Here is a 21,122-nt window from a genome sequence, read left to right on the forward strand (position 1 = left end):
TCCATGCCTGTCGGACATGATGTTATTAGCACAAACACTTTAAAGGTGATCGTTTAGGACTTCAGCAATAATACAGACAGCAATGTAGTTAGCAATAAAACAGATTTATTGGGAATTAACTTAAAAAACAAACAAACATCTGTCTCCTATTTTCTGTCACACAGGAAAGAAGCATCAATATCTGATGAGAAGACTTATTTATTTCTTTTTGGGGTTTTTTCAACAGGAGAAGAATATCTAACAAGTTGATTTGTTCACATCTTAATTTTTAAGTGACATGTGCATTTTGAGTTTATATACTCTGTATATAAGGCAACAGTTTCCTTTTGCAGTATTTTTGTGTGGAGTGTTTTTCTATTTCTTAACAAAAAGGGAACAAAGGTGTTTAAGTTCACCTAGGATGATTTGTCTTAACTTTCACATGGTCTTACTGAGGTGATGTGAATTGAAACATGCATTTTGTTTTTGCGGTGAGGGAGGGATGTGCTGGAAAAGTTTGAAAAGGGACCTTGAAAGTGTTTAAGAAGTGCTTGAATTTGACCCTGAAAAAGGCATATGAACCCTGATCATTATCATTAGCCTGTGTAAGTCCTGAGTGTCCTCCAGTTCAGTGTCTTTGTCAGTCCCACATGTGTCGTTTCTGTTCAGCTGGTCTTCCAGTCAGTCATCCATCTCAGACTCTGTCATTCTGTCATAAACACCAGCCTTCACCACCTGTGAGTCCTGCGTTTGGGTCCTCTCTTCTCCACATCCACACTGCGATGCTGTGACATATACAGTACATAAAATCAAAATTCACGTTTTATGCAACTAAAGTGTTTCATTATGTAGGCTACAGAACATAATTCAGTTATAGACGATATATGAAACATGTATACTTACTGCATTTGAATCATTTAAACCATATGTGATATAAACACCTGCACGTGTGTTTGAAAAAACAAACGCTTTGATTTTGACACCCCAAGAAAATCTTCCTAGATCTGCACGTGTTCAGAGTAAGAGCCGAATAAACAGCAGCAGAAGCTGATTGATGAACAGCTGAATGACATATCAGCTGTAGCTGCAGCATCTGCACAGAGTTTGATTGGCTAACGCTGATTTGTTTGTTTTTTTAAACAGGACAGCAGAGAGAGGAGGAGATGAAGAGTGCAGCAGATTGATGAGACAGTGAAGAAGAGGTGAGCATCTGACAGAGCAGAGCCAGATTAAAGGAGCCTCACAAGCTCACACATGACAGCTTCATCAACATGGAGCTCTGAGTGTTTATTAAAGGATCATTGGACGCTCTGACACAGCTGACTGCAGCCTTTAGCTGTGAGCACACAGTGTCTCACATTTACATTCACTTCCCTGTCAAACTCAATAACTTTAAACAGCTGCTGTTATCAGGTGAAGATAGCAAAGCTTTCAGGGCTGAGCCCCAGTGTTTCAGGATAATGGCCCCAGAGACCACAGTCACATATGTGGGGAAGGATTTTAAGTTTAAAACTTCCTGTAAGCACTAACAGCAGAGACGCACAAAGTCGCAGACAGGGAACAAAGTATTTTAGGTTTGTATTGTCAGATTATTTAATCATTATACTGAACAAATATGTGAAAAAGTAAAAACCTCTATTATGATGAGGTTATCACTACATTCACATGTCGTCGATGTGTTCTTTCACACAGATCAGTTTCAGTGTGTGTGGCCCGTACACTAAACCATGACACAAATTCATATGATGTGACACCCAGACTGTGTTCACTGTTTCTTTTGGTAAAATCATCTTCTCGTGTTTTTATAGAAAGATGATGGAAGAACCTAAAGAACAGCCAGCCAAAGCAGCTCCATCAGCAGGTAGGAGATCAGTGCTTTGTATGATGAGACGTATGGATGTATAGACTTCAGGCAGATTCTTTTTTGTAACTGTGACAAGTACATAAAATTCACGAGTTGTAACCTGTCCTAATCTTTGCCTTAATCTTTCTGTGGGACATTAATATAACATGAGAACTTCCAGTCTAAGGAGTTTGGCAGAGAAACAACTGGACTTTTTTGTACTTTGAACCCACATATGAGGTTAAAACGATGCCACCTTAAAATGAAACTGAAGAAATATTGAAACTGAAACAAATGTATTGAAAGTGAAATGATAGTGAAAAAACATAAATATAGAAATTTAAAGAAAAAACTCACTGCTCATGTGGTTTTCACACTTACATCGTTTTTTTTCCACGTACAGTTATTTTTTCAGCTTCAATTAGTTGGCACTGCTTCGGCATCTGAGGGTGCGCTTGAGGGGCGGGGCTTCAGAGCCACATATATGAGCCACATATGTTTGCGCACATTATATTGCTGACCAGTGACTGTAGAAATCATGGACGACCTAATATCTGCAGCAGCCGCAGTCATGAAGAAACTTGCGTATCTCTGAACGGCACATAGAGCGGGGACGCTGAGAGGAGGTCCAGCGTTTACCGACTGTTTCAAACTGACAGACTCAGGTGTTCTTCAGTGTCTGCCTGACAGAAGGACCTGAGAGCCGCCACAATATTTTTGGTAAGTGAAAGGTGTTTGTAAGCTAATCTGTAGCTAACATCCTTAGCTAGCTAGCTAAGAACTTGTTTTGTAAAGTTTGTTTAGCTAACCCGTGCAGGTGAACGAAATGAGCAGAAACGCACCGGGCTGCTCCGTCAGTAACTAACCACAGTTACTGTACTTTTATTATGAGTATTACACTGTAAGAGCAACAGGCTGCACTCTGCTGCAGCTCCTGTGCAGAGCTGATTATTCAATATGTGCAAACAGCAGCATGTTTTCACTCTTTTGCCACATCTGTAAGGATATTAACACATATTTTAAAAAAGGCTTGCACTTCAGTAACCCCTCATTAATCATTAATTACAGATTAAATAGCAAAGCCTAATATTTATGTACTCAAACCAAATACTTCTGCTTGGCAGCTTAAGTTAAAATGTGTGTTTCATTTTTCCTCGGATTACATTTTTAGCACTGACTCTGTGTATTGTTTTTACTAAGTTTGTTTCAAATATTCAGGTTAAATAAAACAGTCTGAATCATTCTTATTGAGGTAAGTTCACAAAGTTACATGTGCAGTACAGCTTACATCCTTTGAGAGGGAAAAAAGCATTCATATTTGTTATGATACCTCTGTATGTTGGTGACCACGGTGCAGCAGCAGACTGAACCAGGACTGAAACCTGCTCCGTCTGCTCATGTATGCAGATTCACATTCACAAAGCACCAACAACTCAAAGGTTAACATTATATTGGAAAATCTGTTGGTATATACGGCTTTAAGAAATAAACAGCTCGTATGTGAGCAGAGCTGAAGAACTAAAGAAATGTAAGAGAAGAACTTCAGATCCTGGGTGTGTGAGGACAGAAGGATCAGCTCTATTTCAGATTTGAGATAAACTTTATATTTCAGTTTGTGATGGTTCAGTTCTCTTTGTGATTACAGGAGCTGCCCTCAGATTCAGACCTCAGCACCACCCAGTGACAGCAGACAGATCATCCAACATGTTCACATGTTAACTGCAGAATGAACTGATGCAAACAGTACAAAGGTTAAAGCACCACATGTGCTGTAGTGAAAGCTGCAGCTGTTTTATTGATAAAAACAAAGTCAAAAGGATTAATCACCCCTGTATCATATGAATGTTGGGTTTTTCTCTGTATCTGTTATTGTACGATCTACTGTACAATATAAAGCACCTTCAGGTGACTGTTGTTGTGATTTGGTGCTATATAAATAAAATTGAATTAAATTGAAATGTAACTGTGTCACTATATATCAGCATTAACAGGACCTCAGCTTGGTGTTTCACAAAGCTGCTGATCTCAGACCTGCACAGCTTCCGTTTTAAACACTGAATGTACTCAGCTGCATGAAGAGCACGTTTGAGTTTCTCTGACACAATTAAATAAAAACTGATGAAGGTCAAAGGTCGTCACTTGTATGTCGAACTACAGACTTGTCATCTGGAATTCTTTCACAGTTTGCAAATTTGCAAATAGTGTGTTATTTACCATTAAGTGATTCAGAGTCATTCATACCAGAGTAACCAGAGAGGATCATATATTTTTAAATATATAACTATCCACAGGACTGAATATAATATCTCTAAGTAAAAGTCCAGAGACTCTGAGGATTATCCAAGTATTTATAACATTACACAAAGCAAAGTTCTCCATCACACAACGCTCAAAAAGAGATTTCTAAGCCGAGTATGCATCATTCTCAGACTCCTCTCATACTGCCAATAAACTCTTCCAGCTCCTCCTCCCCTCCAGGAGGCGCTACAGGAGCCTTCAGACTAAAACCAGCAGGTTTAGGAACAGCTTCTTCCCCACAGCTGTCACCCTACTGAACTCAGTCCCCGCTGAGCCTTTCCATCCACACTCACCTAACCCTTCTACACTCCTCCTCCCAGTGACCATGATCCTTTCATTATCAACATTCACCACGTTGGTTACTGCTGTAGTTTTAGGACACTGACATGGTGTAGTCTCTGTTATAGTGCCTACACTGTTATAGTCTGTTCAGAGAGCTACGCTTCCACTACTGTAGATATTTTCATAGCACTCTGTAGATCTGTTTACCTCACAGTGCTTCATCTTTATATATGTATATTTGTTCATAGTATACCTGTATACCTGCCCGTCTGTATAGCAATACAGATCATCTGTGTATCGGTTACAATATTATTTTTCAGTTTCAATATTTTCTTCAGTTTCATTTTAAGCTGGCATAATTTTAACCCCACACATCCTAAAATTCAGTATTTGTTGATGAGATGATGAAGTCTTAATTCAACAAAGTTAGAATATTTTTCACATGATGTCGACTGAGAACCATGTTTATGTCTCTTTCTTGTTTCTGTAGAGGAGGAGCTTGCCAGGGTGCGGTCAGCCTTTGTCTGGAGGGTAACAACAGAAATCCTCACACAGCTGCTTGAGGCCCTCGTATGTGACACTGTCTTAAATGAGTTGGAGAAAGAATCGATACTGGAGAAGAACCTAGCCAGAGCAGATAAGGCACGCAGCTTCATCGACACAGTGAGGAAAAAAGGAGACAAAGCATGCAAGATAACAATCAAACATCTTCAGATCAAAGATCCTTCTCTTTTCTCTCAGCTACGTTTATACTCTGATCCATCTGCTCAACAAGGTGAGGTCATGTATCATATACCATGAATAAAAATGGTCACCTTGCAGTTTGTTGAGATGTGAAAGTGAAACCTCAGAATTCACTGTAAGAAAAAGGAGAGGGCAAGAACGTCATTCTACGACGAATGTTTGGATTTGTTACATGCCTGCAAATGTATTTTCTAAACTACATGGACATCATAAACCTGTGAAACTACTTAGATCTAATGTGAGCTGTATTTAATTAAACACAAGTGTTCTTTACTTTTAAAAACCATGCAAACTGATTGCCTTAAAGAAGAAAAGCATGAGTCATTTGACTTAAATGCCACATTTTTATATAATCAAGTTCAAGTTCAAATTTTATTCATCACCTGCAGTGTCAGGTTGCCCTGCAGTGGAATGAACCCGCCCCCCGACCATACACACACAACACAGACATCACATGGAGATACAAGTCAGAGAACGTTGCATTATAGAAAAAACACTGAAATCTACACTACAATGGGAAAGTACAAGGGGAAAAAAGAGACCTCTGCTCATGCTGGGCTATAGAGGACAGCATGAGAACAGGAAACAAAAAAACTCCTCTGCACAGAAAGCACATAAATGTCCACAGTACAACATTATAGAGCACGTGACCAACAACAAGGTTGGTTAGGGGATAAGGAGTAATCCCAGGCAACACAGCAGCCGTCCTGCCACTGCGCCGACTCTCCGGCGTGGGCCCAGACCCGCCTCGTGTTCCCAGGAGGCAACAAGCATCGAAGGCATTGGAAGGGGAGGGGGGATGTGTGAGTGCTTATCAGTGTAAATGTATGTGTGTGCGTGTCCATAGTTCAGCTGAGACAGTGTCCTCCGCCCTATCAGGCTAAGTAAACAGTCTACCAGCCAACCCAGGTGGCCTTGCATGGAATGGGAAGGAACAGACTCAACACAGTCGTTATCAGGGAGTTTTTGTTCAGCTCAGGCCTTGAGCCCACAGCTGGCGCCAAAGGGGTAGCCGCATTATATGATTTGTGATTTTTCTTTTACAAACAACTCATGAGAATTTCAAGCTGTTTTTAACACTCCGACACCGACACTGGTCTCTCAATCTCCCGCTGGATAGCTGCGAGCCTCTCAATTATGTTATTTACCTTCAATTCTGTGGTCTTTTCAGGCTTTTGCTCACAGAGCAGATTCTGAGACTTCACGACCGCAGCCAACTGATCCGCGATGTAATCCAGCTTCCGCCCCAAGGTGTTGTTCCGAGTGGATTCTTCCTTGATGTAATCCAATATACACTCAGAGGTGTTATTCTGAGCCTTCACTGCAGCCGTTAGCGCCTCCAAGCTCTTAACCTGCTGCATTCACTGAGCCCTTTCTGAGAAGCCGCACCTCGTCCCATCCTTTCAATCCCAGCGGGCAGCCTTGTGGGGGTTTGAACAGCCGGTTCCGCTTTCTTAATTCTCCGATAAACCAGGGCCAAGCCAGCTCCGATCAGCAAGAACCCTGTTATCATGGTTCCGAATAGGTAGATATCTTCAGCGTCCTCGATCGACAGTCCCGCCAGGCACACGATCCTCCATGTCTGCCATTCGTCCATCGTGTATCCGGCAGGGAAAGTCCCTCCAGGGCACTCGGGCTCTCCCGAGCCCAGACAACTCGTTGAGAAAAGGGTGTCAATAGCATTCAGAGACCAGTTGATCAAATCCATAATTCTCTTTTAGGTTTTTAGACACAGACTGTGAGAGAGTGTTCCAGGGAAGTGAAATACACATGAGACAAGACAAAGACACAAGAGGCTAAGCAGGGAAGATAAGGGGAAGGAGAAGAGGAGAAAAGTGCGACTGCCTTCGCCAAGAGCCAAACGAGAAGGAACATGTTTAGTGTGGCCAGAAAGGGTTTACATTATCTTTCGCCATTGTAATTTACGACAAGAATTAAATGTGAATTACTGAATCTCTCTCAGATGCTTATTTAAATAACATAGCAGTGTTGTTATTTTTGGTGACAAAGTTTGGAGAAGAGGCACAGAAAGCAGAAACCTGTTTAGCCTGCACATGTTGGCATCAGGTACATATGAAAAGCTGCAAAGCAATACAGATGTGTAGGTTCAAAACATTTAATGTGGCTGTTTTCAGGAATTACATTTAGGAATTCCTGTAGCCCCTTTTTTCTGGTTTTCTGGTAGAATAAGTATATTAAAAACTAAAACGTATGATAGGCTCAACAAAGGACAAAGTACGTCAGATAGCTCCTTCAGACCAGATTTGTATTTTTCCTTCTTTTTTCCTTTTTTTGATTCAGATGCTCTTCAGAAGTGTCAGCCTAAACTTAAGTCTAAGCTGAAGAAGTTCCAGCGTGTGTTTGAGGGCATCGCTAAAGCAGGAAAACCAACCCTTCTGAATCAGATCTACACAGAGCTCTACATCACAGAGGGAGGGACTGCAGAGGTCAATGATGAACATGAGGTCAGACAGATTGAAACAGCATCCAGGAAACCAGATGGACCAGAAACAACCATCAGACAAGAAGACATCTTTAAAGACACACCTGGAAGAGATGAACCAATCAGAACAGTGCTGACAAAGGGAGTGGCTGGCATTGGGAAAACAGTCTTAACACAGAAATACAGCCTGGACTGGGCTGAAGACAAAGCCAACCAGCACATCCAGTTCATATTTCCATTCACTTTCAGAGAGCTGAATGTGCTGAAAGAGGAAAAGTTCAGCTTGGTGGGACTTGTTCATCGCTTCTTTACTGAAACCAAAGAAGCAGGAATCTGCAGCTTTGAAGACTTCCAGGTTGTGTTCATCTTTGATGGTCTGGATGAGTGTCGACTTCCTCTGGACTTCCACAAAACTGTGACTGATGTTACGATGCCCACCACAGTTGATGTACTTCTCACAAGCCTGATCAGGGGGAATCTTCTTCCCTCTGCTCACGTCTGGATAACCACACGACCTGCAGCAGCAGACCAGATCCCCCCTGAGTATGTTCACAGGGTGACAGAGGTCAGGGGGTTCACTGACCCACAGAAGGAGGAGTACTTTAGGAACCGATTCAGAGATGAGGAGCAGGCCAGCAGGATCATCTCCCACATCAAGAAAGCTCGAAGCCTCCACATCATGTGCCACATCCCAGTCTTCTGCTGGATCACTACTACAGTTCTGGAGCGTGTCCTGAAAACCAGAGAGGGAGGACAGCTGCCCAAGACCCTGACTGAAATGTACATCCACTTCCTGGTGGTTCAGGCCAAAGTGAAGAAGGTCAAGTATAATAGAGGACGTGCAACAGATCCACACTGGAGCCCAGAGAGCAGGAAGATGATGGAGTCTCTGGGAAAACTGGCTTTTGATCAGCTGCAGAAAGGAAACCTGATCTTCTATGAATCAGACCTGACAGAGTGTGGCATCGATATCAGAGCAGCCTCAGTGTACTCAGGAGTGTTCACACAGATCTTTAAAGAGGAAAGTGGACTGTACCAGGACAAGGTGTTCTGCTTCATCCATCTGAGTGTTCAGGAGTTTCTGGCTGCTCTTCATGTCCATCTGACCTTCATCAACTCTGGACTCAATCTGCTGGAAGAACAACAGACAACCTCCAAGAAGTCTGAAACAAGAGAATCTGCAGAGAAACACTTCTACCAGAATGCTGTGGACAAGGCCTTGCAGAGTCCAAATGGACACCTGGACTTGTTCCTCCGCTTCCTCCTGGGTCTTTCCCTGCAGACCAATCAGACTCTCCTACGAGGTCTGCTGACACAGACAGGAAGTAGCTCACAGACCAATCAGGAAACAGTCCAGTACATCAAGATGGAGCTCAGTGAGAATCTGTCTGCAGAGAAAAGCATCAATCTGTTTCACTGTCTGAATGAACTGAATGATCGTTCTCTAGTGGAGGAGATCCAACAGTCCCTGAGATCAGGAAGTCTCTCCACAGATAAACTGTCTTCTGCTCAGTGGTCAGCTCTGGTCTTCATCTTACTGTCATCAGAAGAAGATCTGGATGTGTTTGACCTGCAGAAATACTCTGCTTCAGAGGAGGCTCTTCTGAGGCTGCTGCCAGTGGTCAAAGCCTCCAACAAAGCTCTGTAAGTAAACATGAACTCATCGCTTCATTCTTAAAATCATGGGAAATAAATCAGAGGTGCTCAGTTCAAAGAACACTACCACTTTAGAAAAATTAAAAAATAGTCACTAAAATAGTCATGATACTTTAAATATTTCTCTCCAGCAGGACATGTCAGCATTTCTGAAATATTTTTGTCTTCAACTCGAATCAAAGCACAATCCAGATCCAGCCTATAAGAACATGAGCTCTGATCCTTCAGCCCCTCTGACAGGTTTATTATCCTCAAGTTGTTCACTTGTCTCCAACAACCAGGAGTCTAGCTCTGTTTTTTAAAGCAAATACTTGAGCTACCAGACTGCACCTACATCGTTTTCAGATGTTCTTATTTTAAGGTCTGGTTTGTGTCTCATCTTTATTGCAATCCCCCATGTCTCTCTGTTTTTCAAATATAAATCTGTTACCTCGGTGTGGCCAGAACAACATGGTGAACCCAAAATACAGACAAAGGTGAAGGAACTGAATATTACTAGACGTGAAGGCTTTATTTACACACAGGAACTTGACACTTGGAATTTTTTAACATGAACTGTGAACTATGGCGGAAGTCAAGCACTTGAAGCTGTGAGCATGAAGTGGGCTCTATGGTAGGTTTCCGGAAATGGGTCTTGGTAGATGGTAATCTGAGTCACTGTAACAGAGGTAGAGCAGCATCAGAAAGATCACTGGTGGAGGTTACAGTAAGTGAACGAGGTTATCTTCAATGTCTTATTTGGGGTTTCTGTAGCTCAGGAGGTAAAGCTGGTCTGATCTGACCTACTGATCAGAAGGTTGGTGGTTCGATCCCTGGCTCCTCCAGTCTGCATGTCAAGTATCCTTGGGCAAGATACTAACCCCAACTTGCTCTCCGATGCATCCATCAGAGTATGAATGTGCGTGAATGTACTTAGAAAGCACTAAGTTCAGATAAAGTGTTTGTGAGAATGGGTGTGATTGGGTGGATGTGGCATGTTGTATAGAGCGCTGTGAGTACTCCGTGAGAGTAGAAAAATGCTATATAAGAATCAGTCCATTTACCATTTACTTGTCAGTAATTGGAAAGCAACTTGGGGAAGGCAGGTGGTGAGGTCTGGGTGAGTACTTGTTAGCTTTGAATCCAGGCCAAGTGGTCCAGTAAGTCTAAGAGACGAAAGGCATTAATGTGGCTGTGAGTGAATCAAGAAGACCAGCATCCAGGAAAACGTGACTGAACTGCAAGGGTGAGTAGATGATCCGAGGATTAGGAGGTTAGCAGAGTTATTGGGAGTGCTGATGTTATATTCAGCCTAGTAGATTACTGTCAGGTGTGGACAATGGACAGGCTGACCAGGCTTCACCCAAAGGCAGAAACCAGAGTCTAGTGGGAAACCACCGCCGCTCACACAGACCATGACAGCAGCATGACCCCCCCCCCCCCCCCCCCAAAGCATTCTCTTTCACTTGGCATCATTTACCTCTCCCTGCTCCAATTTCTGATGTGTCCACCTTTGCAATGATAACTGTGATCAGGGTGAACCAAAAAGGCGCTGTGGTGAACAGATACTTCAGTTTGGTGAATGCAGTTTCAGCTTTGGGGGACCAGATGCATGCTGAGACTTGAGTGGTGCAGCTACCTGACTATAGTTGCAAATGAACCCTCTATAAAAAATTGCTATTCCCAAAACCCATTGGAGATGCTTCTTGAATCTACAATGGGTACAAGGGGTAGGCCACTCTGTTAAAGCTTTCACATTTGCCAGATCCGTCTTCACCTGCCCCCGTGCCAAAATGTAACTGAAAAAAGTTATTGATGAGGAATGGAATTCACACTTTTTTGCTTTGACATAAGGTTTATTCTCCAGCAAACGTTGGAAAAATAGCATGGACATGAGACTGATGTTCCTCACAGGTTTTGGGAAAAATGAGGATATCATCCAGATACACCAATACAAACCTGTCAAGGAAGTCCCGGAGGACATCGTTAACTAATCTTGAAACATTGCGGGAGCATTAGTTAACCCAGGCGGCATGACCAAATACTCGTAGTCCCCCAATGGCATGTTTAAAACGGTCTTCCACTTGTCTCCCTGATTGATCTGGAAAAAGTGGTAAGCGTTGCGGATGTGGGGTTTTGTAAACCCAGTGGCACTGTGAAATGGCCTGAAAGCAGAGCTAATGAGGTAATAGGTACTTATTCTTGATGGTAATATCACTGAGGCCCCTGAAGTAAATGCATGGCCAGAGAGAGCCATCCTTTTTCCCCACAAAAAAGAAGTTCCAACTTGAGATGACAATCGTTGGATTATGCCTGCACCGAGGGATTCCTTAATGTACTTTTCCATAGCCGCACACTCAGGTCTAGACAGGTTATAGAGCCAGCTAGAAGGCCGGGTGGAGCCAGAGAGTAGTTCTATGGTGCTGTCCTGTGGTTTGTGAGGTGGCAGTGAAAGCGCTTTACTTTTGCTAAATACTTCCTGAAGATCATGACATTTGGTGGGGACAGAGGAGAGATCTAAAACAGTCTCAGTGTTGGTTGATGGTTCCACAGGTTCCGGTGGACGGGCAGAAACAAGGCAATTTGAATGACAGAACAGACTCTAACTGATTACCCTCTGACCTGACCAGTCTAAGTGGGGGTTATGTAATTCTAGCCAAGGAAAGCCGAGTATGAGTGGTTTGTGAGGTGCATGAAAAGCAAAAAAGGTAAGTGTTTTCTTGTGATTGCCAGGGGAGACAGGCTCTGTGCGCTGAGTTGTGTGAGGGGACACTCGGTTATTTAATGACTTAGTGGGAATGGGCGGATTAAGGGGGCATAGAGGGATGTTTAACTGTCTCGCTAACTCAGACTCCATGAGGTTCTAATTGAACAAGAGCCTGAAAGGTCTGGTTAACTAGAACAGAGAGTTGGAGTTGCAATCTGGGTTTTTATGTTTGTGTGAGTATCCTCCACCCTTATCCCTGAACTTTCCAGTGGGCAGACCCTGGTGTGGAATCGAAAACAGACAGGTTCATCACGAGAAGCAAGCTGATCTTTCATGGTTTGATTTAATGACTGAAAAACATACAGCGGACGGTGGTTAGCACTGTTGCCGCACAGCAAGAAGGTCCTGAGCAAAAGTCTTTACAAACTCAACCAGGAAATCATCATGCGAGCAGAAAGAAAGAGGATGAGCAGATAGGTAAGCAAGAGAAACCCGCCAGCGTCCCAGGTTTCCAGAGAAGGTTCAGGTTCTAGGTACCTGAAATGGGATGTAATTCAATTCAATTCAATTTTATTTATATAGCGCCAAATCACAACAGTCACCTCAATGCGCTTTATATTGTACAGTAGATCGTACAGTAATAGATACAGAGAAAAACCCAACAATCATATGACCCCCTATGAGCAAACACTTTGGCGACAGTGGGAAGGAAAAACTCCCTTTTAACAGGAAGAAATTTTTGGTGTCAAAGTCAAAGCACAGATCCACCCAGTCTCTGTATTTCAGCTTATTTCCTTTATACACACATTTAACAGGAACAGTTTCAGACAGCTAGTGTTTACCTGACATTACCTGCGTACCTCACAGTTTGCAGGTAATGGGCATAATAATTACTGAACAGAGACATCCTGCTGTGAACTTTGTTGCTGTGGATCTAAAATGTAAAAATACATCTGAGAAGATTTCTAATCATGATTTTATGAGCCCCCAAAGTTTGATTCTGTTCATCTGGACGTAGCGCTCTCAGCGGGAGAAACATTTTGTCACTCATCAAGATGACTTCTTCAGGCTCAGCTGACTGCAGCTTTCCCCAATCTTATAAAGAGTACATCTGCATAATGACTCAAACCTAATGGTCAAGGAACTGACCTCCCAGCCTTATTGTTCCTTCAGTGGGCTGGTTTCAGTCATTATGCAAATGTACTTTTTATAGGGTTGGAAACCAGAAGTCAGCTGAGACTGACGAAGTCACCTGGATGAGTGACGAAATGTTTCTCCCACTGAAAGCGCTACGTCCAGATGAACAGAATCAACTTTTGGGATTTACTAACCTGGATGATTGAGCATGGATCAAGACGGGTTTTTATGAGGTATACAGTTTCTTATAATTTCTAAACCAGAAGGTTGAGGAGATGGAGCTCATGATAACTGGCTACTGCCCTTCAGCGTGCTTTATGAAATCATCCAATCAAAATAAAGTTGGCCTTTAGGGAGAGCGGGTCTTTAAAGGGGAATCAGCCAAAGCAGCTTTTAGACAGAAAATGAAATGAGTCCAGGATGTGATACATTATTTATAACTACATTTACAGTAATCACACATATTAGAATTAATAAAGTGACCAGCAGTACTGTAGTAAGTGTAATACTGCAGTACTCACAGGCCTGTGCCAGCAGACACTGAACTACTGTCACTAAATCAACCTGCTCTTCACTGGTTTCCATTTACATACATTGGAATAATTGTGTTTAATTTGAAATATTTTTCTTCTGTTACACTTAAATTCTTGAACATTTTTTTATTTAATTGTGCATTGTAGTGTACTCATTTGTACACATTTGATTACTTAGATTCAACATATAAAGAGATTTTATTTGATAATAAATATTATTGTTTTGTTGTTCTTGTTATTTTTTTCAGGCTGAGCAGCTGTAACCTGTCAGAGGAAGACTGTACAGATTTGTTGTCAGTGGTCAGCTCCCAGTCCTGTAGTCTGAGAGAGCTGGACTTGAGTACCGACAGCCTGAAGGCTTCAGCAGTAAAGCTTCTGTCTGCTGCAGTGGAGAGTCCACACGCCAAACTGAATATTCTGAGGTCTGACCGATTTGTATTCTTTTTTCTTTTGTTTGTTTGTTTTGTTTTGTTTTTAACTGAGAAAATAAATCCAGCAATTTAAACAGTAGAGGTAAACTTGATCAATTTACTGTTGTTTCGTACCACATCTGCTCAGCATAAAACAACAAGGATTCTTAAAATATAAGATTAGTTATTGCACCCTGATTACACTTTAACATCAGTCTTTGTTCATGTTTTCATTTTCAGACTCAACGTCTGTGAACTTCTAGCGGAAAACTGTGAAGCTGTGTCCTCAATGCTCAGCTCTCAGTCCTCTACTCTGACAGAGCTGGACCTGAGTATCAAAAATGTGCAGGATTCAGGAGTGAAGATTCTGTCTGCTGGACTACAAAGTTTAAACTGTAAACTAAATACTCTGAGGTCAGATCAATTGACATTTTGTTTTTTTTAAATGAACCAATTAAACATTTTATTCAAGGCTTCCGGTTCCAGCGCTCGTGGGGATGGACACCTAGTACGAGAGCTCTCGACTGAAACTTATTAAAACTGCCCCAAGTAAATTAATACACTATCTAAGTGCACATAAAGAGGAAAAAGGGGTTTAAATGATGTCCAGAAAGAACAAAATAGCTAAGAAGTTAACGTTTGAAAACGTGGAAGATGGCAATGTGCAGCTAACAGAAGGGGCTAACGTTAGCCCCTATAGGGCTAGCCGAGGCCACTCTCCCACTCCTAGCCGCGAGGATTCTGGGACAGAAGATGAGGTTGACCCAGCAAGTTTGACGCTGATACTGAAAGAACTGAGAGGCGTTGGGAAAGAGGTGAAAGAATTTCGAAAAGACACGAAAGCGCAACTGGTGGAAATAAGGGGTGAGTTGGATAAAGCCAATGCGCGGCTTAATGATGTGGAAACCAGGGTTGCAGAACACAAAGATAAGCTCCAGAACACAGACGAGATTTTGTCTGAGATACTAACAATGCAATTCAATGTTATTTATATAGCGCCAAATCACAACAAAAGTCACCTCAAGGCACTTCATAAATACAGAGGAAAAACCCAACAATCACATGACCCCCTATGAACAAGCACTTTGGCGACAGTGGGAAGGAAAAACTCCCTTTTAACAGAAAGAAACCTCTGGCAGAACCAGGCTCAGGGAGGGGCGGGGCCATTTGCTGTGATTGGTTGGAGTGAGAGAAGGAAGACAGGATAAAGACATGCTGTGGAAGAGAGACAGAGGTTAATAACACATATGATTCAATGCAGAGAGGTCTGTTAACACATAGTGAGTGAGAAAGGTGACTGGAAAGGAAAAACTCAATGCATCATGGGAATCCCCCGGCAGCCTACGTCTATTGCAGCATAACTAAGGGAGGATTCAGGGTCACCTGGTCCAGCCCTAACTATAAGCTTTATCAAAAAGGAAAGTTTGAAGCTGATCTTCAAAGTAGAGAGGGCGTCTGTCTCCTGAACTCAAACTGGGAGCTGCTGCCACACCCAGTCCAACATAGCCAGGCTTTCTTTGCTGCTTTGACAAAACCTCAAATCCCAGTCAGAGATGATGAGCATCATCACAGTGATGATCATTTCTCTATTAACCCAGGCTTTCTGCTTCAGGATCTGTGCACGCTCAGAAAACAAGGAGACCTTTAAACATAATTTCACTAAATGGATGGATTGAGCTCAGCCTACAGATGAACTGGTGCCAGAGATCATAAAGAACATCAAACAGTCAAATTCAACACTTTTAATGGAAATATGAGATTAATCTTAAAAGTATAGATAGTGTCTGTCTCCTGAATCCAAACTGGAAGCTGGTTCCACAGAAGAGGGGCCTGAAAACTGAAGGCTCTGCCTCCCATTCTACTTTCAAATACTCTAGGAACAACAAGTAGGCCTGCAGTGTGAGAGCGAAGTGCTCTAATGGGGTGATATGGTACTACAAGGTCATTAAGATAAGATTGGGCCTGATTATTTAAGATCTTGTATGTGAGGAGCAGGATTTTGAATTCAATTCTGGATTTAACAGGAAGCCAATGAAGGGAAGCCAATACAGGAGAAATCTGCTCGCTCTTTCTAGTCCCTGTCAGTACTCTTGCTGCAGCATTTTGGATTAACTGAAGGCTTTTCAGGGAGTTTTTTGGACATCCTGATAATAACGAATTACAATAGTCCAGCCTGGAAGTAATAAATGCATGAACTAGTTTTTCAGCGTCACTCTGAGACAGGATATTTCTAACTTTAGAGATGTTGCGCAAATGGAAGAAAGCATGCAGGAAAAGTTTCAAACAAAACTAACATCACTGGAGGCTTACTCGAGGAGGGAGTCGCTCAGACTGTACAGGGTGCCGGAGGGAGAAGAATCGGGAGCTCCATCTATGGCCCACTTTGTGGAGAAGCTACTCCGGGAGAATCTCGCCATCCCACCATCAACACCGTTACAAATTCAGAGAGCACACAGAGTGTTATCGTTACTCCCTCCGGACGGCTCCCAACCCAGATCGATCCTGGTAAAATTCCTGTGCTTCACGGTTAAAGAAGAAGTGCTGAGGCTCGCTTGGCAAAAGAAAGGTTTTATGTTGAATTCCAGCAAGATCAACCTCGACCACGATTACCCCCCTGAGATCATGGCTTTGAGGAAGGAGTATGCAGAGGCACGAAAGGTCCTAAAAGAGAAGAATGTACGGTTTAGGACCCTCTACTCAGCGTGCCTTAAGGTTTTTTTCGAAGGAGTGAAAACCTACAACACGGTGGAGGAGGCAACGGCTGACCTGGCGAGTCGGGGCCTGCCGGTAAAGGTGATTACACCACCGGCAACCCCCAGAGAAAAACTACAAAGATGCCCGCTGTGGCGGGGAGTTGGTGGTCGGCGTCCGCGTCAGATCCGAGGAGCTGCGGGATATAGAGAGAAGCTGCAAGTATACAGACGTGAAGAGAACGAATTTAATGTTATGTATTAGCTATGGACAACATGGTGAAATATGGTTACTGTCGAGCTAAAATGGGTGGGGCTTCTCGTGCTGTGAGTGACGTCGCAGTGGAAAGCCCCCTAACTCAGGGAGTAATAAGGGGTTTCCCTTCAAGTTGTGAGGGTGTCAGTGGAAGTGCTCCACTGTCAGAAGCCAGCTTAGGAGCTTTCAAGCTCCAGTTATGTTCAAATGTTTTCAGTTCATTCCTAACTTTTTTCACTTGTTACTGTTTTAAGAGGGGGTTGCCTGCTGCTATTGAGTTTATGCGCTGTGGTAACTTAATATATCTTTATGGGAAGTGAGTCAGTGAAAGTAATCTGTTTTAATGTTAACGGGGTTCTGAACGTGATTAAGATGAATAAGATACTGTCCAAACTAAGGAAGGAGAAGGCCCAGATTGCATTACTTCAGGAGACACACATGAACCAAGTAGATCACTTGAGATTGAAAAGAAAGGGTTTTAAATATGTATTCTCCTCTTCCGTTAAGTCCAAACACAAGAGGGGTGTGGCTACACTTATCTCTGGTACACTTAACTATGAACATATCTCAGAACTCTGTGACGAGGAAGGCAGATTGGTTAGAATAACAGAATGGATAGAGGGGTCTGAAATCACAATTTTAAATGTTTGTGCTCCCCCCGGGAGCGATTGGCTATTCTATAGGAATATGTTTGAGTTAATGGTGGATTCTCAGGGGATAGTTGTCTGTGGGGGGGTTTTAACTTTAGACTTGACCCTAAACTAGACTCCTCCTCCCCAACCAACCAGGTAACAGCACTTACTAGAAAAGTCAATTCCTATATGGTAGAGATGGGGATAATAGATGTATGGAGGGACCGCTACGCATCTACCAGAAATTTCACTCATTACTCTGGTTCATTTAAACACTGACATATTAACAAGAGATCTATCTGACCACAGTCCTATCTCTCTATCTTTGCAGGTGGCTAGGAAAAAATGTACCACACTGTGGAAATTGTTATCGCACCTTAATGATCCTGCCATAGTTTCCAAATTAAAGGTAGACATTAAAGAATTTCTAGATGTTAATGACACAGGAGAGGTATCTCCAGCTATTCTTTGGGATACGCTCAAAGCGGTAATGAGAGGTAAATTAATTTCTATCGCCTCCCACTTAAAGAGAGTTAAAGGGCAAAAGTTAGCAGATCTACAGGTAAATTTAAAGTTGAAAGAATAGGAAGACATAAACACCGCAAATCCTACTGTGAAGCAGGATATCATGAAAATACAGGATGAAATTAATGATATTTACACCCAGGAGGCCCAAAATAACTTAATTTTTTTGAGGCAAAAATACTATGAGACAGGAGGGAAATCTGCAAAATATCTGGCAAATAAATTACGCAAACAACTAGAGGAAAGTGCGATATACCAAATCAAGGACCCCAAGACTAATATTCTGGAATCAAAATTAGAAGACATTCAGAAATGTTTTGAGACCTTCTTTAGGGAGCTGTACTCACAGCCCAATGCTACGGAGGAGAATTGTACTGATGCCTTTCTTAGCTCTCTAGAATTACCTTCACTCCCGTCTCTCAAAAATGAGCTTCTAACACATCCCATTTTATTGGAAGAAATTAATGCTTTTTCCAGATTAAAACCAGGTAAGGCAGTTGGGCCGGACGGGTTCAGTTCTCAGTGGTATCGCACCCTGAGGGCAGATCTAGTCCCCACATTGCTGAAGTCATTTAACTACATCCTACAGGAGGGAGAAATCCCACCCTCCTGGAGGGAGGCAACTATTTCAATTATCCCAAAAGAGGGGAAAGATAAACGAGAATGTGGAAACTATCGACCAATCAGTGTCCTTAACTTGGATGACAAACTATTTACTTCTATTCTTGCTCGTAGACTGGAGAAGTTTTTACCTGACCTCATCGATTTAGATCAGACTGGTTTCATTCACTATAGACAAACAACTGACAACATTAGGAGAATATTACACATCTCTGCTCAAATACAAAAGAACAAAACTCAATCAATGATAGGAAGCTTGGACGCTGAGAAAGCCTTCGACTCGGTCAGATGGGTATTTCTGTATAAGGTTCTGGGGAAGTTTGGCTTTCACGACAAGTTTATTAGAGTAATCCAAGGTCTGTATGCTCGACCCTCAGCCCGTATTAAGGTGAATGGTGATCTCTCCAAGCCCTTTGCTCTGGAACATGGCTGTAGGCAGGGTTGTGCAATCTCGCCACTTCTCTGATTTATTCATAGAAACATTTGGCCAAACGATTAGACAAAATCATAACATTAGGGGTGTTGCATTGTCAGGAGTTGAACATAAAGTGGTAATGTTCGCGGATGATGTACTGGTCTGCCTGGAGGAGCCAGAGAGGTCTTTTAGTGAGTTGATGTCTACTTTAAGTGATTTGGGGAAGTTATCTGGTTATAAGGTCAATATTTCAAAAACACAGGTGATGACTTTAAATTATACAGCTTCTGCAGCTTTACGTAGGAAATTTAAAGTAAATTGGGATAATGAGAAAATTAAGTACCTGGGAATATATTTGACTGCGGACCTCTCGGGGCTCTTTCAGGCAAACTACGAGCCAATATCTGCAAGTATAAAAGCTGATCTGCACAGATGGAATCTGGTCCCCTTCATGAGTCTCAGCTCCCAGGTAACTTTTAAAGCATGGATATCCTGTGGCCTTACAACATTCCTCTCTCTTACTCATAGAAATATTGTGCTCAGATTTGAGACCTTACAGGACAACCTGACAAAATACAACATTCATAGATACTTACAGCTGAGATCATATATTGATCATGAATGCCAACTTCAATGATGCTGAGTCGCATTTTTTCCTCATCCTGAAAAATGCCACAACCATGACCCCTACTAAATCTATTTCTAAACTATACAAAGCCCTCTCTAGTGCCAGCAAGGATAACACTTTATACACTAAGGATAAATGGGAAAGGGAATCAGGGATTGCTATTTCTGTGGGGGAGTGGGAAAATGTTTTGTACTGCCAGTGGTCCACGTCCAGTTCTATGAGCTGGAAGGAACATGGCTGGAAGAATATTATTAGGTACTTCAAGACTCCATATCAGGAGAGGTACAAAGGGGCAATGCTGGAGACAATGCGGCTCGACTGTTGCTAACCATTTTCATGTCTTTTGGGACTGTCCCAAGTTAAAAAACGTTCAGGTCTCCTTAAGTGCAGTCTTTAACGTTCAAATACCTTTAGATTTTAAGGTTTTATACATGGGTTTGGTCCCCTTTCTGGAATGTAGGAGTGAGATTAAGTTGGTGCAATTACTCTTGGTGGCAAGTAAAAAAAAAATTACTAGAAGATGGTTAAGCCCAGCCCAGCCTACCCTAGACGACTGGTTTGGGATCATTTTAGAGATATTTAGGATGGAAAAACTTACATATCTGTTAAGAAATCAAAAAGCCAAATTCTACCAAATTTGGAACAATTGGATCCAATTCATCACCCCCACGAGGGCTGACTTCACTTGATCTCGCTATTACTTGGTTGTTTTTGTTTTGTTTTTACATTTACTTCTGTTACTATTGTTTGTTTATTTAGGTATTTGTTCACAATGATTGCAGCATGGGCACCCCTCCCAGTTTATGTTTATAGTTCCATGTAATGTGTTCTATATATCTCCTTTGGGAGAGCATGCGAGCAACTGTCCTAGTAATAGCTAGTGGAGGTTAATATGCACCCGCTGATCACTTTGTTTATCATTTGCTCTCCTGGACTTAATCTAAAACCTGGAAGGACTTTGTTCCCATGTTATTCATATACTGCTATGCAGATGGTTTTTTCTTGTCCAATCCAAATAAAGATATAATTTAAAAAAAACATTTTATTCAAGTTCATCCATATGATGTTGTATCTTAGTATGTTAAGGTTTCATCAAAAATAAAAAGATGGCATGTAATATAATAACAAACTTTACATAAGTATTATAGATTATCTTTTGTTTTTCAGACTGGGTGGCTGTAACCTGTCAGAGAGAAGCTGTGAAGCTCTGTGCTCAGTCCTCAGCTCCCAGTCCTCCAGTCTGAGAGAGCTGGACCTGAGTAACTCTGACCTGCAGGATTCAGGAGTGAAGCTTCTGTCTGCTGGACTAAAGAGTTCACAGTGTGCAGTGGAAACTCTCAGGTC

The 21,122-nt window shown here is 42.2% G+C and overlaps 2 protein-coding genes across 7 annotated transcripts in view; one reads left to right on the top strand and one right to left on the bottom strand.

The window, feature by feature from the left end:
* The window catches only part of LOC309702186 (protein NLRC3-like), a 374,484-nt gene that overhangs the window by 165,985 nt on the left and 187,377 nt on the right, over window positions 1-21,122 (top strand). For 4 of the 6 annotated variants that reach the window (XM_082526675.1, XM_082526674.1, XM_082526672.1 and 1 more), the window contains 7 exons: window positions 1,123-1,181; window positions 1,788-1,840; window positions 4,893-5,177; window positions 7,448-9,233; window positions 13,850-14,023; window positions 14,252-14,425; window positions 20,946-21,119. In XM_082526675.1, coding sequence (XP_082382801.1) covers window positions 1,792-1,840; window positions 4,893-5,177; window positions 7,448-9,233; window positions 13,850-14,023; window positions 14,252-14,425; window positions 20,946-21,119 — 2,642 coding nt within the window. In that variant the 5' untranslated portion in view covers window positions 1,123-1,181; window positions 1,788-1,791. Of the gene's footprint in view, window positions 1-1,122; window positions 1,182-1,787; window positions 1,841-4,892; window positions 5,178-7,447; window positions 9,234-13,849; window positions 14,024-14,251; window positions 14,426-20,945; window positions 21,120-21,122 lie in introns of those variants that run through there. The other 2 variants (XM_082526673.1, XM_082526676.1) reach the window with 2 other exon arrangements.
* LOC309702377 (uncharacterized protein) overlaps window positions 1-21,122 on the bottom strand; it is a 202,004-nt gene that overhangs the window by 116,829 nt on the left and 64,053 nt on the right. The window lies entirely within an intron of this gene.

Source organism: Aulonocara stuartgranti (genome assembly GCF_965226115.1).
Source record: "Aulonocara stuartgranti genome assembly, chromosome: 3".
Taxonomy (NCBI): Eukaryota; Metazoa; Chordata; class Actinopteri; order Cichliformes; family Cichlidae; genus Aulonocara; species Aulonocara stuartgranti.